At 39.5% G+C, this 17,538-nt stretch overlaps 1 protein-coding gene across 1 annotated transcript in view; it reads right to left on the bottom strand.

Annotated features, from left to right (window-relative positions):
- Positions 1-4,012: 4,012 nt before the first annotated feature.
- sclt1 (sodium channel and clathrin linker 1) overlaps positions 4,013-17,538 on the bottom strand; it is an 88,602-nt gene continuing 75,076 nt past the window's right edge. The window contains exons 21-22 of the mRNA XM_048596596.1: positions 7,907-8,002; positions 4,013-4,653 (exon numbers count right to left, since the gene is read on the bottom strand). Of these exons, the coding sequence (XP_048452553.1) occupies positions 4,582-4,653; positions 7,907-8,002 (168 nt within the window). The 3' untranslated portion in view covers positions 4,013-4,581. The remainder of the gene's footprint in view (positions 4,654-7,906; positions 8,003-17,538) is intronic.

Below are 17,538 nucleotides of genomic sequence, written 5' to 3'. Positions count from 1 at the left end.
AATCTAGTCAGATTTCCAGCATCCACAGTAATTTGTTGTTGTATCTCTAATTGAGACAATCATTGCTCGAACCCAGTTCTGTTTTGCAAAACGAAAGGCAGTTTGAAAATGTCTTATACAAAGTCAAAATATAGCAGATGCTGAAAGTCTGAAATATAAACTGGTTGGGCAGTTTTATTTGTGTTAATCATTACAAGCCACAACCATTCTCTTCTCCCCACACCACCCTCCAAAAAAAAAATTAAGTGTGCACCTTGGCAGCATTAGACCTGGCAGATTACCTCCCTAAAGGAGATTAATGAACCTAATGGATTTTTACAACAATTAACAGTAGTTCTACAGTAAAGCTCCAGAAGCCTCCACCTGTCGGTAAACCTATTTGCTGGAAGTAGAATTTTTAGTCTTGTAGGTGAGTGTAACAGTGTGTATATTTTTCTTTAGATGTATTTTTCCTAGTTCTCTTGCAATGCCATTGTTTGTGAAATTCAAAATCAACTCTAGGGCAACTTTTAGGCAACCTTGGCATAGCCACGTGTTCTTTTTCTTTGCGTCATTGACCGTTCTGTTCTTGTTTTGTCTTTCTGAAGTATGTTGAAATAACTTGTGTCTTTTTTTTGAAGGATACTTTCTCACAGACATTCTCCTGATCTATTGTAACCACTTCAGAACTCCGGGGAAGTGATGATAAATGTACATTATAGCTCTGGGACTTCGATTGCTATTTTGCTGGAGTTTGGGAGAACGCCATAAAACCATAAGATATAGAAGCAGAGCTAGGCCCATTTGGCCCATTGAGTCTACCTTGCCATTCAGTCATGGCTAATATGTTTCTCAATCCCACTCACCTGCCTTCTCTGCTAACCCTTGATTCCCTTACTAAACAAGAACCTATCTATCTCTATCTTAAAAATACTCAATGAATTGACCTCCACAGCCTTCTATGGCAATCAGTTCCACAAAGTCACATTCTGGCTGGAGAAATTCCTTCTCAGTTCTAAAGGGTCGTCCCTCAGGGCCTAGTCTCTCCTACAAGTAGAAACATCTCCACGTCCACTCTATTCAGGCCTCCTAGTAGTTTGCAAGTTTCAATGGAATCATGCCTCATCCTTCAAAAGTCAATTGAGTACAGACCCAGATTCTCAACCATTTCTCATATGATAAGCTCTTCCATCCTGGGTTCGTTCTTGTGAACCTCCTCCAATGCCAGCACTTCTTCCCTTAGATACTGGGCCCATAACTGCTTTCAATAAATCAAATGTTGTCTGACCAGAGACTTGGACAGCCACAGCATGCCTGCCCTTGTATTCTAGCCCTCTCAAAATCAATTTTAACATTGCATTTGCATTCCTAACTGCCAACTGAATCTGTATGTTCATGTTAAGAGAATCTTGAACTAGTATTTCCAAGTCCCATTGCATTCCGGATTTCTGAAGCCTTTCCCCACTTGGAAAATAGTCTACACTTCTATTCTTCCTTCCAAAGTGCATGAACTCTCACTTTCCCACTTTGTATTCTATCTGTCACTTCTATACCCACTCTCCTAGCCTGTCCACATCCTTCACTGACCAAATTCAAGGTAGTAAATGTATGGAGTCTGACTGAAAGACAGCATCCAGTTAACTCTCGTGCCTCCTTAATGCGTTGCAGTGTTTGAAGCTGAGACTCCAGCACATCAAAGCTGAGCTGCAGTTCCTTAAGCAACCAACACTTGCTACAGATGTTAGCCACACCATGTAAAAATTACTGGCAGTGGTACCTTCCAGCACCTTGTGGAGCGAAGAATCTTCTTACGCCTGCAGAGGTACTCTGGAAGCAGGAACAAGGTTTGAAAGTTGCATGCCTCATAACCAGGTAATGTTAATGAAGGAGCCAAATAGGTCTAATGTGCAGATGTATTGTGAAAGCTCTGACATCAGACAGACCGCCTCACCCCAATTTGCAGACGAACAAACTAACAGTTCCCTCAGTCATCCCAATCTCACTGACTCTGTTACTGAGCTACATTAATGCAAAGGCCACAAGTTGAGCAATGACCTTTTCTGTAGAGAGGTCTCCCCTCCTCTGTATGGACAGCTGTAAAGACCTTTGGGACCTTTTGATTTAGTCTTGAGGTTTCCAAGGGTATTGTTATTTAGGGGTGCTCTCGTAGTCCCCAACCTGCTTCAGCATTGTCTGCCTCTCCTAGTGGAGGCGTTGGTATCCATACGTCTAGTGTTGTCAGCTCTTGTGGCTGTGCCTGTGCATTGGCAGTCTCCCATACTTGTTGATGAGCCCCTGTCCCATGCAGGGTTGGGATTGGAAATGGTCCCAATACCTAGAACTTTTCAAAGGGCAGGAGGAGGTTCTGCATTTTGTCACAGAGGGCTGTGGCTCGCGTGAGTGCTTGGAAATGAAGCAGCAGCAGGGTGGTTGATTGGGATATCGCAGCTGAGCTCAAACCTGTTTTCACCCAGCATCTAAATATTTGCATTTCAACCAGGAATTACTAGACAGTCCTCAGGAGCATACTCGGTGTATTCCCCGAGAGCTCTTTCTCCTCCCATGGTCAAAGAAATAAAAGTACATGGCTATCAAGCCAGCTGATTAAACCAAGACCATTTGCTTACAATATCTTCCCCTTCTCTAAGACTTGTTCACTGACACTCTAATTACGTTTTCTGAAGGTTAGAATTAAATGATAATAAATTCAGATCAGCTCCTTCCATCAAACATTTGTAAGCAATAAAATAACCTGGTTATGATAGCATAGCTATTTTTTAAAAAAATTATTTGTTCACATTTGGGTGCAATTCTCATTACTCTGTGGGTGATGGTGAGTTGCCCAGGACAATTCAGCTCTTGTGATGATGATGATGCATTCATACCAGCGTGAGGCAGGAAATTCCAGAAATTTAACCCAATAGCAATACAGTACGTGAAATGTATCCTAGTCAGAGCCATATACAACTTAATGACATAAACAGAAAATGTTGGAGAAAGTCAGCCCGTTTGGCAGGATCTGTGGACGAGGAACTGAAGAGTCATAGTGAACTTAAAATATCAATTCTTTTTTTCTTTATTCACTGATGGGATGTGGGTGATGCAGGGTAGTCAGAATTTATTGCCCATCCCTAACGGCCCTTAAGAAAGTGGTGGTGAGCTGCCTTATTGAATCACTGCAGTCCACATGCTGTTGCTCAATGCCCTTTGAAACGGAATTCCAGTGAAGCAATGACAATATAGTTCCAAGTCAGAATGGTGAGTGGCCTAGAGGGGGAACTTGCAGGTGGTAATGGTGCAAAATGTGTTTTTACGGAAATTAATGATGGTGTTTCCAAAATATTGCTGCTCATGTATTTTTTTCTGGATGGAAAGCACGGTCAAAATAAGCTTTCTGGTGAATTTCTGCAATGCAGCCTTAGATTATACATACTGCAGCCAGTGTACTGCCCATTGTTGCAGGAGGTGGATACTGAGGCTTGACTGGTGTCAAGTTTCTGAGTGTTATCAGGGGCCTTATTCATCCAGGTGAACATGGGGTCATCCATCATGCTCCCTGACTTGATCATTGTGGATAAAGAAGCAGTGTGTTGTGGAGAGGAGCAAATCAAGACTGAGCACCTTTTTCAACTTGAGTGATCCAGGAAACGGTAAGAATATCCAAGATTTTTCAACCATAGGAGCCTCAACCAATTTTTTTTTGAACTGGGGTCTAGAAACTGGGAACATATCCAGCAATCAGTGCATATTTGGGAATAATTGTGATATTTGTCATGATAAAACCAGTTTAAAAATCTTATACCATTATAAATCCTCAACTTTTTTTAGTCCAAAATCACTTCAAGTTTGATGGAGAGTTAAAATAAAAATTTTTAACATGCGGAATGTATTGCAAACAATGAGTAAACTGCAATGGAAGTATGATAAAAGACACATCTATTAAATCAAATAAAAGTAAATAATATTTATTTTGTACATTAAAATTTTACAATAGGAACATTGGCTAACAGAATCAGAAAAGAAAAATACAGTAAAAAACTTATTTTTACAAATGTATCCTCCAAAAGTTACAGAGCTGCAAATCAAGGTGATGTCAAAAATTGTAATGGAGACTTGTGACAGCAAGAAGCAAAATTTCTGAGGGAGCTTTTAAGATTGTAAAGACTTGCATGATTATTTCTTTCTCAGGTTAAACATGATGACTTTAATTTGGTGAATTTTTGAAAGTTTTTCAAGGCACTGTAGTTGCACATTTCTGCAGGTATTAAAAATGATCTGATGTGAAAGCTGAGTGCAGACATACCAAGGCAAATGATCACAAGACTGAAATCACAAGACAGGCAGAAATACATCAGATTAAAACATTTTGCTTGGTAAAAATTCATTTACAGATTTTTAAAAAAAAGTTTACTGTAGATTAAAGCAAGAGGCACCAATCTTGTGGTAAAAATCACTCATCAGCTGTTAGGAAAGTTGTTCAAGAGGTATTTCATGTAAGTAAACAACATTTTGAAATGCAATCATGAATTTATTTGTACATTTCATGAACTGGATGTCCAGTCGTAATAGGACGCTGAGAGATAGATGAATATTTTCAAGTACTCAAGGGTTTAAAATGCATTCCAAATCCAACATCGCATCAGTTTTTCTTCTCTCTGTTGTCACTCTACTGAGCTGTGGTAAAACAAAATTGAAAATCATAATCCAATCTGCTCACTTGACTACTCTCAATCATCAAAGAAAGTGATGGGAAGAGTCATAAATATTACTGTTGACCCACATTTGAGCTGCTTACTGAGGCACAGTTTGGGTTTCATCAGGATCACAATATGCCAAATATCATTAAAACCTTGGTTCAAATATGGTCAAAGGAGCTGCATTCTAGACATGAGGAGAGAGTGACTGACCTTGACCTTGAAGTTTCATTCACCTGACTGCAACATCAAGGAACCCCCATTAAAAGTGAAAGTAATGGAAACTAGGAAAAACTGTCTGGTCATACCTAGCACAAAGGATAATTTTAAAAATCATTGGTGTCACTGGCAAAGATATTTGTTGCTGATCCCTAATTGCCATTTGAGTGAATGGCTTTCTAATCCATCTCAGAGAGCAGTTTAGAGTCTGGAGTCACATATTGGCCATACTAATGCAGACAGCAGTTTTCCTTCCCTAAAAGACATTGGTGAACTGGACGGATTTTATGCAACAATTGATGACAATTAGGAAGACAAATGATTATAGAATAGAAGCAAAATACTGCAGATGCTGGGAATCTGAAACAAACACAGAATGTTGGAAAAACTCAGCAAGTCCAGTAGCATCTGTGGAGAGAAACAGAGTTAATGTTTCCCGTCTGGTATGACTTCTTCAGAAAACATTCATAAAGATGTTGCCAGGATTGGAGGGTTTGAGCTATACGGAAATGCTGAGTAGGTTGGAGCTTTTCTCCCTGGTGCATTGGAGGCTGAGGAGTGACCTTATAGAGGTTTATAAAATCATTAGGGGCACGGATAGCGTGAATAGCCAATGTCTTTTTCCCAGGGTGGGGGAGTTCAAAACTAGATGGCATTGGTTTAAGGTGAAAGGACAGGATTTAAAAAGGACCCAAGGGACAACTTTTTCACACAGATGGTGGCGTTTGTCTAGAAAGCGCTGCCAGAGGAAGTGGTGGAGGCTGGTACAATTATAACATTGGACGGGCAGTTGATTGAATACATGAATAGGAAGGGTTTCGATGGATATGGGCCGAATGCTGGCAAATGGGTCTGGTCAGTTTAGGATATCTGGTCAGCAGGGATGAGTTGGATCGAAGGGCCTGTTTCCAATCTGTATAACACTATGACTCCATAACTGTGAGTTCTGAAGAAGTTATACCAGTCTGGAAACATTAATTCTGTTTTTCTCCACAGATGCTGCTGGACCTGTTGAGTTTGTCCAGCAGATTCTGCAATTGAATTTAGATTTGTAACCCCGATTTAATATTTCAAATTTCAATTCCATCAGAGGCCAGGGTGGGATTTTAACCGATGCCCCAGAGGATTACCTTGGGTCTGTAGTTCACGTCACTGTTTCTGCTGGTTGTTGCTGATGGAGGCCTTTTACTTTAACCATTGCACACTGATGCATGAGTTGCTTAGGGCAGTGTCATTGGCTAAACTATCTTCAACTATTTCATCAATGACCTTCCATCACCCATTAAGTTGAAAAGCAGGGCTCTTTGCTGACGATTGCACCAAATCAGCTCCAGTAGCAACTCTTCAGATAATAAAGCAGTCCGAGCACACTGTTTCTTTATCATCACTCAAGTCAATATCATGGAGGTAAGATTAACAATCTTGTAAAACCAAAAGTCTTAAAGGATTTGTGGAAAGGAGCGTGTGGAGTTAAGTGCAGATCAATCTTTATCTCATTGAATGGCAGAGCAGGTTTGAGTGATTAAATAGTCTACTCCTGTTTCTATCTTTCTAATTCATTTTTTTTAAAATTGTCTGGTTTCTTTCTCATTTTCATTACATTTGAATTGTAGATATTGTTTGTTACTCATTACAACTCATTTGGGTTAAAGTAGTTTTTCCTCCCTCCAGACTATGAGCTTTCAGATGAGTGTGGTCAAATGTCCATGTACAGTATATCGTTGCTCCTTTATTGTCACTGGGTCAAAAATCTGGAAATCCCGCCCTCACAGCACTTTGGGTTTGCGTACACCATCATGGTATGTAACGCATCAAGAAAGCTGCTTACCACTGCCACCACCGCAAGGGCAACTGGGTCTGGTGAACATATGCTGGCCCAGCCAGAGATACTTAATTCTTTGACAGAATAGCAAAAAAAAAATGAAGACTGATCAGTGATGTACAACTGATCTTTCTTTGGAAAGCAGTTGAGAATTTTGCTTAAGAAGTGATGCTATTCCTGGTCCTGTCACCATCATCAGAGTTTGCCCTCTCACTGTGCTAAAAGAAGCTAACTTGCAAGTACAGGCATATCTCCCCAATCCAGCACTCCGTGGTCTGGTGCACACAGTAAGGTTCCAATTCTGTTTTTGTCTATGTAACGTTACTGTTTATGTCAGATAGTCGTAGTATACACATGCCCAGTGAAATGTCTCTGTCTGAAGTATTTGGACAGTACTTGCTGGACCCTTCGGTAAAATACTTGTTATTGTTCTCACCTATGTGGGCATAAAATGAAGCAAAAATGCTTTAACCTCACACACACAATTAATGGTTCTGGTGCTGTTAATGCTTAAGCAACTCTATCCTTTTCCAGGTTCTACACTGAGGAACGTTTATTGTTTCAAAAGTGATTTATAGCAGGAAAATTTCATTGAATCTAATAACATAATGCAGAAGGTTGCGAGCAACATGTTTCATAGTGCTTTTGAACCCTCATGCTGACTCCGACATGTGAACTCCGTACACACGTTGGAAGGATGTGATTGCACTCAAGGGAGGAAACTCATCAGGATGTTGCCTGGGCTGGAGCGATCCAGTCATGAGGAGAGACCTGGAATTGTTTTCCTTGGAGCAGAGAAGGCTGTGGACGGGGTATGAGATCGAGGTGTTGAATGTAATGAGGGATATAAATAGGGTATATAGGGAGAAAACTCTCCCTTAAGTATGGGAATTAATAACTCGGGGGCACAATTTTAAGGTAACAGCCAGAAACTTTAGAGGGGTTTTGAGGAAGATGGTTCATCCCCTGGTGGTGTGGGTATTTGGAACTCCCTGTCTAAAACAGTGATAGAGGCGGGATCTCTCAAGACATTTAAGTAGTATTTAGACAAGCACTTGAAATGCCATAGCAAAGTGCCAAATGCTGGAAAATTAGATTCAAATAGATGCTGGATGACTGCTGTGGACATGATAAGTTGAAGGGCCTTTTCCCATGCTGTTAAAACTCTGCGCTTATTAATTATGCTTAATACCTTTTCAGAGGCTGTAGCTGCCCTGTGTTCTGAATGAGTCAGGCGCCTTTGAAGTCTGTTAGTTTTTTCCTGATTTTCCAATATTTGTCTTTCATACTGTTCAAAATAAAAAGAGAAACATGTAAAGAAGGATTTTAATCAAAAACAAACATGAAGTGAAAGGTTGATTTGATGCTTCGCCTTCAAGTTTTGTACATTGTGGTAATCTGCACTAAATCAAGGAGTGAAAGTTATCGTGCGCTCAGCAAAAGAATTGATTAGTGGACAATAATGTTTCAGTAATTGCTGAAAAATAACGTTATTTTAAAGGCATCCGCCATTTTGTTTTCGCTACAAATTCTAAACCCTAAAAGAGAAATTGGTCATAAGTTCTGGTTCCCCTCAAATTGTAGAATACCTACAGTTCAGAAAGAAGCCATTCTGCCCATTGAGTATGCACCAACCCTCTGAACAGCATCCCACCCAATATCAGTAACCCTGCATTTACCATGGCTAATCCACCTAACCTGCACATCTTTGGACTGTGGGAGGAAACCGGAGCACCGGGAGCAAGCCCACACAGACAAGGGGAGAATGTGCAAACTCCACATAGACAGTCGCCCGAGGCTGGAATCGAACCAGGGTCCCTGGCACTGTAAGGCAGCAGTGCTAACCACTCAGTCGCCATGCCACCCTAAGCAAAGTAAGCAAATTACCTAATGTTTTACTGCCGTTCCAGAGTCAGCCCTACCAGAACCAAAAAACGATTTTCCAATGAACCTCCCTATTGTGAGTTATGAAATTGCTGCATTTGCACCATTAACACAAATTAAACTTGCTGAAGACATTTAAGGCTGTTGATTCACGTCGGAAGGACCCTGTTAATGGCATGACTTATGGTCATGACAAGCCACTCAACCTTGGAGGCCTTGAATGGGAACAATGAAACTGTCAAGTATTACTCCATTCTGTTACCCTGCCATCAATTTACATTTCCAGAAAGTGTGCAAAGAAGGTAATCGTAAGGGCTAGATAAAAAATCCATTTCAGTTTGAGATTTTTCACTCCAACAATTTCTGGGCCAATATATCTTTTCAGAGAATAAAAACACTAACTTTTTCCTCGTGGTACTATAGTCAGTCATTCTCATGCACCAGAATATAAAACAACAAGTTCTTGGGACCAAAATGAACTGATGGTAAACATGTATACAAGAATGTTTAAATTCAATTAAAGTATCAAACTAAAATAACATTTAAAAACTTTAATTATAGATCAAACCCAAAATTCTCTCAGGTAACTTTTGTCCCTTATCCACCTTTTATTTCATTTCCTATTAATCAAGTATGTCTGTTACAGTAGTAGATCCATTTGCTCCTCTATCCCATTGATAAGTTTGTTACTGAATGTTGTGTAACATTAAGACATCAAAATTAAAGCCAATTGTGGAAATCATTGTTCTAAAGTGGTTTGTATTTTCTTCTTTGAAACACATTTCAAGGGGAAAAATACAAATGAATTTAGGGAAAACCAAATAAATCTTAAAAAGTACTTCACACGGAATTACAAAATGTTAAAAATCATTATCAAGAAAAATTAAAACATATCTACAAAATTAACAATCTCTTTCTTGAATATACTCAGTGACTTGGCCTCCATAGCATTCTATAATGGCAAATTCCACAGGTTGACCACCCTTTGAGTGAAGAAATGTTTCCTCATCTCAATTTGAAATGGCCTACCCTGTAGCTGAGACTGTGATCTCTGGTCCTCCACATATCTCGTCCGTCTAGCAACCTAAAAAATATTACAATCCAAAGGTATTTACATATATAGTGAAAAGCAGGGGCTCAAATCCTGATCCCTGTGGCTCATGGACACGTACTGCCTGTCACTGGAAAAAAAATCTATTTATTCCCACTCTGTTTCTAGTCTGTCAACCAATTCTTAATCTATGCCCCCAATTCCATGTACTCTAATTTTGCCCACTAGCTCTTACGTGAGACCTTATCAAAATCCACATACACCACATTCACTGGTTTGCTCTCACCTACTCTACTAATTATATCTTCTAAAAACTCCAGATTAGTTAAGCATGATTTGCCTCTCTAATCCTGTTAATGCTTTCCAAGTATTTTGTTATTACCTTTTTTATAAAGGAGTGTAGCATTTTCCCCACTACTGATGTTAGGCTAACTGGTCTGTACTTCTGTATTTTCTCTCCTTCCTTTTCTTTTGGAAAACGGTGGGGTTATATTTACCAGCCTGCAATCTGTAGGAACTGCTCCAAAGCCTAAATGATAGTGACACAGGTCAATGGTAGTGTATTTGACGGATAGTGAGAAGTTTGAGATGATGTTCTGGAAAAGTCATGTCAGAATGGAAATATTAATTCTCTGCACAGATGTTGCCACACCTTTTCGTTTGTCCGGCATTTTCTCTTTCTCTTTTTATCAGTTAGAGCTCAGACAGAGCAGCCGCGGGAGTAGAGGGAGTGGAGTGAAGCAAACCTGGCAGCAGCAGCGGAGCTTCTGGATAAAAACCTGAGGAGCAGGGCCCAGACCTAGCTCAGTCGGAGCAGCAGTGAGGGAGGAGCAGGTGGAACCTTCACTCAAACCAGAGTTGGAGCTCCAGGAAGTATGGAGGAACAAAGAGACATTGGTGTACAAGTCCGTAGATCCTTGAAAGTGACAGCACAGGGAGACAAGGGGGTGAAGAAGGCATATGGGAATGCTGGGCTGTGGAATATAGGAACAAGGAAGTCTTGGTACTACTTTATACAACATTGGTTAGGCCATAGATGGAATATTGTGTGCAGTTCTGGTCACCACTCTAATGGAAGGATGTGATTGCACTGCAGAGGGTGCAAGAGGAGATTCACCAGGATGTTGCCTGGGATGAAAAGTTTTAGTTGTGAGGAGAGACTGGGTAGGCTGGGTTTGTTTTCCTTGGAGCAGAGGAGGCTGAGGGGAGGATCTGATTGAGGTGTAAAAACTATAGATGCAGTAGATCATGAGAATGTCTTCCTCATGGCAGACATGTCTAAGTCCAGAAGATATGAGTTTAAGATGAGGAGTAAGTGTTTTAAAGGGGACCTGAGAATTTTGTTTTTAAACCCAGAGGGTGGTATAGATATCAAATGTACTGCCTGAGAGATGGTGGATGCAGGTACTCTTGCAATATTTAAGAAGTATCTGGATGACTGCTTAAAATGCCCAGACACAGCAGGCTACTGAAAAAGTGCAGGTAAATGGGATTGATATAGTTTGGTATTTATTCGTTGGCATAGACATGGTGGGCCGAAGGGCCTGTTTCTATGCTATATGACTTTTATTTCAGGTTTCCAGCTCCCACAGTATTTTGCTTTTATCATGGCTTACAGCAAGTCATTTCCAACAGGATCCAAAAGTTTCACAAGTTGCTGATTTAATATACTGATAAATCTTAATTGATTTAATGAGACAAATTACTGTACAACTGTAGAGAAATTTGCAGATTGGGTCAGATACTAAATCCCCAGTGTTTTCAATTTTCAATAAAACGCAGACACTGGAAATAAATGAGTAGATTTAATTAGTTTGAACTAGTCTTAATTGATACTGCTGAAGTGTGTATAATTCAGCAATAAAACAGCAGACTATTTGGTACCTTCTTTGGCCTCTCATTATATGCATTTTCATTTGGACTTAAACTATAAAACATCACTCAAATCTTGTCTTGGAGAGGGTCTTATTCAAATGATTGAGAGTTGTGATTCTGCAGAAAGGATACAACTGAATTTCTTAAATGGCCTGGTGCCTTCAAAAAGAGAGGACAGCAGCTAGCAATGGAGCCACAAACGAGAAAAGGAAGAACAGCAAAAGTAGTAACAGGTGTAAAAAGTAGGAACACCATATCGAAAATTAATATACTTGCCTGTGAGTTACAGGATAAGTGCTGAATGAGAACACACACACAGACAGACACACATACAGAGATTCTGAACAGTGCAGAAAAAAACTGCAGAATGTTAGTTTAATGAGACCTTAATCCGATTGAAATATCTGTATCACTGAAATACACCAAATTAGAATATCAAAAATAGGATCTTTGGCACAACCAGTCCGTGTTTATCTTCCAGTTGAGCAAATGGATGAAATTGTATTTTCCTGCTTTTCCAGTAATGTTTACTTTCCTATTTTCACCCACACATCTAACCTAATCATGAACGTTGATATAGTTTCAATCTCAACCATTAAGTGTTGGAATTTCAGTCTCTTGAATTTCTGTGGAAAGAGACTTCTCCTAATCTTGCTACTATGTAAGAAAGTATGGGAAGCCGTCTGTCACTATCTTCTCTGCCACATCCTTCCATAATTTTAAACACTATCACATTGTCCCTGAAAACTGGGTTGTTCTAATAAAGTAGACCTAATCCTTTCTGCACCTTTCTTGGTATTTTTATGTCCTCACATTAAGCAGGAACCTAGGCTCTCTGAAATCTCTACATATATTCTTTCAGCATCAAATCTAATACTACACACAGCGCTTGAAGATTCTTGAGGTTTCGTATAGGTTCACTGCTTGCTCTTAGATTTTTATGTTCTTTAATTTTATGAAAATATGTAGAATTCTAACTGCATTTCTTTTATTTATTGCCACCAACTGGAGTTACTGCTCTTTCTCAGCATTGAGTCTGCTTCTATTCAAAATAAAATTGCCACTGTAAATCTTTTTACCAAAATTCATCACATCATGTTACGCTAATGAGGTTTAAAAAGATTGTAATTTTTGGGAGTTATTCTTTAATTTCAAGGTAAAATGAAGGGTTTATGTGACCTGTTTTAGAATGTTTCTCACAGCAAGCCTTGGCAGTTTGATTGTTTGAGATTAAAGGGGTCCCAGATTGAGATTAAAGTCCCAGAAAAACGTTGGGCTATATACGAGTGTATTGTCCAGTTATTTGCAAAATGAGATAAAGTTGGGGTCTCAAGCTCATCAGCATTACTAAATAAAAACCAAAAGAACTGCGGATGCTGTAAATCAGGAATAAAAACAAAGTTGCTGGAAAAGCTCAGCAGGTCTGGCAGCATCTGTGAAGGGAAAAAACAGAGTTAGCGTTTCGGGTCCGGTGACCCTTCCTCAGCATCTGTCATCAGCATTTCTATTGGATACAATGCCAATGTGGTTCACATTGCCATGCATATGGATTTTGAGAGAGGAAGGATTTTTAAGATATCCCTGAAAATTCAGGCAAAATTAGTCTGACAGGGTCGCACATGGGATTGGCAAGACCAAATTTGTGAGTATTTAAAAGAAGAGGAAAGATCTGTCTGATTTTAGCCAGACCAGGAAGATAATTCCAGGAATACTTCCAATATGAAAGACATTTCTTAAGTTAAAAGTTTCCAGCCTGGGAAATGAAGAGATCAAAAGTAAATCTTTGGCAGCTAGGAATAATTTGGACTGGTTCTGGAAGATTTGAATATCTAATTATAAACAGTATAATATACATCTGATTTGTGTTTTCTTTTCAGTTCTTTATTACGTTCTACAGTTCAAGTATAAGTTACCGACAAAAATAGTGTTTAGTCAATAGTGCATTTAGTTTGTTACAGTAGGCATCTCAAAACATGAAATTTTGTGCTATCCATTCAGCATTTACCTTGGAAGTATAACTTTACTTTTGTAAGTTACTAGTCTGCCTGGGCACAGTAACAATATTCGGGGGTCTTTATGAAATTGCGAATCCATAATGTGAGATGATACACTGTGTGCGGTCAAATGAAAGCAAATTTTCTGTATTTATTTATGATTTAACAGCAATTGGTTTCTTAGTGAAGCATTCCTCAAAAAGAACATCCTCGAGTGGCTTGCAACAGTTAACAACAATTAAGTTAAAAACACTGCCAGTAAAGTTAAAAATAGATTTAAAAGTAACCGCAAAGAAATGAGAAATAGCTGGAATATGTTTCAAAACTTGAACCTTGAGAGAAAATAAGGTAATCCAGATAAAACACAGACTGAGTTGGCAAATTAAGCAACTTGAATTGAAACAAAAAAAGTCAAATTTGAGGAATGGATGAAAAAAATCTTGATTTGGAAAGGAAAAGGGAAATGGAAAATCATGAATTGGAATTTCCAAGAGTAAAAAAAAAGGGAAAGCCTTGAATTGCAAAGGGAGAAGGAATCCAGGAAATTTGGACTGGACAGAGAAAGGCTTTGATTATATGAACAAGAGGCAACAGGCAGATGGGGTCAGATTTAACTCTCAGCTTTGATTTGGCAAGGAATATTCAGCTAGCATCGAAATTCAGGGAGGAAGGAGTCAATTTGCTTTGTCTTGTTTGAGAAAATTGGAATAAAGTTAAGATAGAACAGGAATTGGGTCAATTCTATTACAAAGTCTATTAAACTATTGCTACTTCTTTTCCCAATCTACCATGTCCATTACCTCCTCAGAAGAGGTCTATGAGGTTTGCCAATGATGCCATTAAATCTGTGCTAGCTACTTCCATTTTCTTTATTGAATTAAATAGTAATTTCACCCTTCATTAGAGACTCAAATTTCCCCACTAACTCAATGTTGAGCTAACTGGACTGTAAGTAGCTGGGTTATCCTTTGTGGAAATAGGTATAAATCGGCAGTTCTTGAGTCGTCAACAAACACCAAAAAAAAAAAAAATGCTGACACATAATTCCTGAAGTCCCAGCTATGTGTTGCCTCATCCCCCTTATGGTCCTGGATGTAACCCTTCAGGCCCACACAGCTGAGCTTTTTCTTCACACAACTAATTTATCCAAAATGTTCCTTTTATCTCTCATAATAAGCAGTCATCTCACATTCAACCATGTCAGGATCCAACACCTTCTCCAAAATTATTCTCTTTAATGAAGATGGATGCAAAATATTTATTAAATGCCTCTGCCATACTTTGATGATTGTCAACAAATTGATAATACTCTCCACTAGCTTAAACAGATTTGGGAATTGATGGTACAGCAAGTTCCTCTTCATGTGCTGAGGAGCACAGAGCCATTAAGATCAGTTATTCTGTGGTGAATTGAAGTTGGCTATTAATCTTTCAAGCTGTACTTCAGCTGACCATTTCCCATGGTCTAGTTCTAATCACTGCTCATTCTCAACTTCGAGCTACAATCAAGTTTCAAGCCTTTTTTTGGTCTAAAGCAGTCAACTTTGAGGTTGAAAATGTTACCTTCAATACATACTAGATTAAGTTGTCCACAAGTCCTTTAGAAAAGGAAATTTCCAACCTTTAACTGGTCTGGCCAACAGACAACTCCAGGCTCATACCAATATGGTTAAACACTCTCTAAAATGGTCTAGCAAGCCACTCAGTTGTATCATAGTGGGATCACTTGCAAGGTCCCAGAGGACCCTTTCTCATTAGGGTTGACAGTTGGTGAGTTTAACTGAGGATCACCAAGCCTCAAGTGAGGGATGAGTTTGAGAAGATGGCAAATTCAGCCACTACGGAAATTGAATCTGCGCTGTTGGCATCACTCTGCATTGCAGACCAGCTGTCCAGTTAACTGACCCCCATTATTAAACCAGTATAAATTTATATAAAAAATGAAATCGTATCCCCTCCTGGAAGCCTACATGCTAAAACAGTGTTGTTTGCTTTTGGCCCTCACTGCATTGTAAACTAACATCAGATGTAATCTGGATGGAAGCAGAACACATCACTTTTCCATTTGACTAAATGCCATCCTTCATCTCCAAATCTGTGGCAGGATGGGTGACATGATGGTGGAGAAATGAGGCTGGGAGCAAAATGTCCTTTTGGGAAGGAAATTTGCTGTTCTTATTTGGTCTGGCCTATATGTGACTCCAGATCAACAGCAATGTGGTTGATTTTTAAATGCTGTCTGAATTGACCCAGCACTTATACCAAAGCCATTGCTGAGCCTTAGAGGACTGAAATTTGCCCCACCAGCACCAACTTAGGTACCAGAAACAACAGTGGAAAATATAGACCTGTTGATTCAACAAAGATCCTCTTAAAAGTATCTGGACATTTGTGCTAAATTGGGAGAGCTGTCTCAGAGACTAGTCAAGTAACAGCCTAACACAGTAATACTGACTGAATCATACCTTACAGATAATATTCCAGACACCACCGTCACCATCCTTGGGTATGTTATGTCTGGTAAAGGGTCAATGACTGGAAATATTAACAGTGTTTCTCTCCACAAATGCCACATGACCTGTTGAGTATTGTCAGTATTTCTGTTTTCATTTGTGAAAAATGTTTATTTTTGTTTTCCATCTGATAGTATAGTTGGGAAATTTGTTAGTGTTGTTGAGTTTAATCTAGAACAGCCAGGTGCTGGAAACCTAAGAGGGAGCTCAGATTCAAGGGAAGGAAAGCTAGTAAAAGGAAGAAGGGTAGTAAGCATAAATAGAAGGCAGATGAAGAAATTACAAGTATCAAAGAGGATCAAAAGGGGAATAATGTATAAAAGGCTGAATTAAATGTACCTGCCTGAATGCAATGCGCATTTGCAAAAAGGTTGATGATTAGAATGCACACATTGAAGGATATAGATCTGATTTAATTGTTTATATGGAGATGTGGCTACAAAGGTAACTGAGATTGGAAACTAAACATCCTAGGATATTCTACATGTAGGAGCTATAGACAAAACAGAAAGGAGGTGGTGTACGTTACTGAGAGAAGATCTTCAATTGAAAGATGAAGATGCACTATCAGTTTCGGTGGAGCTAAGAAACAGAAAAGGGAAGTAAAGACTCAGGGAAGATATTTAAAGAACACCAAACTCTGTACTAATGTTTAGCACGTTAGAAATCAACAAGTTAGAGATTCATATAATGTGGGTAATATAGTAACATTGGGCAACTTCAGCTTGCATATATACTGGGTAACAAAGTAATGCTGTGGAGGATGAACTCCTAGAGTGTATAGGAGATTGGTTCCAGGAACAGTATGTTAAGCTGCCAACTAAGGATCAAATTGTTCTTGGTTTAACGTTATATAATGTGAAAGTGCTAAATTAGTAACATTGCTGTAAAGGAGCCTTTGAGAAATATCATATATACTTTTGTAAAAGTCAAATGTTTTAGACTATTTTTAAGGTTAAATTTATGGGGTCGACCATTACATGGATGCTACTTTTGAGTGGCTGAAATTCAAGCCCGTCAAAATTCATGCAATATCATTAGCAGAAGCCCAACTGATCTCTAAAGAAATAAAGAGAAAAAAACAACAAATTACGGTAATTACCAGATAAAGACAATACAAACAAAAATGAATTAGTAATTAGTCCATCTGCCTTTTCTTGTTTTTTCTTGTTATTCTATCTTATTTTCGAAAACAACTTACGTGGAGCGGCAATGACATCAAGAATCCAGAATGGAGCAGGCTGAAGACCCGGAGTGGGACGGCCAGCGGGATGGAGACCCGGAGTGCAGCGGGACGGCCAGCGGGACGAAGACCCGGAGTGAGATGGCTAGCAGGATGGAGACCTGGAGTGGAGCGGGACGGCCAGCGGGATGGAGACCCGGAGTGGAGCGGGACGGCCAGCGGGATGGAGACCCGGAGCGGAACGGGACGGCCAGCGGGATGAAGACCCGGAGTGAGACGGCCAGCGGGATGGAGACCCGGAGCGGAGCGGGTCGGCCAGCGGGA

This window comes from Rhincodon typus, chromosome 1 (assembly GCF_021869965.1).
Source record: "Rhincodon typus isolate 14 chromosome 1, sRhiTyp1.1, whole genome shotgun sequence".
In the NCBI taxonomy this organism is placed as follows: domain Eukaryota; kingdom Metazoa; phylum Chordata; class Chondrichthyes; order Orectolobiformes; family Rhincodontidae; genus Rhincodon; species Rhincodon typus.
Note: the sequence above shows the minus strand (reverse complement) of the source record. Positions and strands in the feature narration are given on the sequence as shown.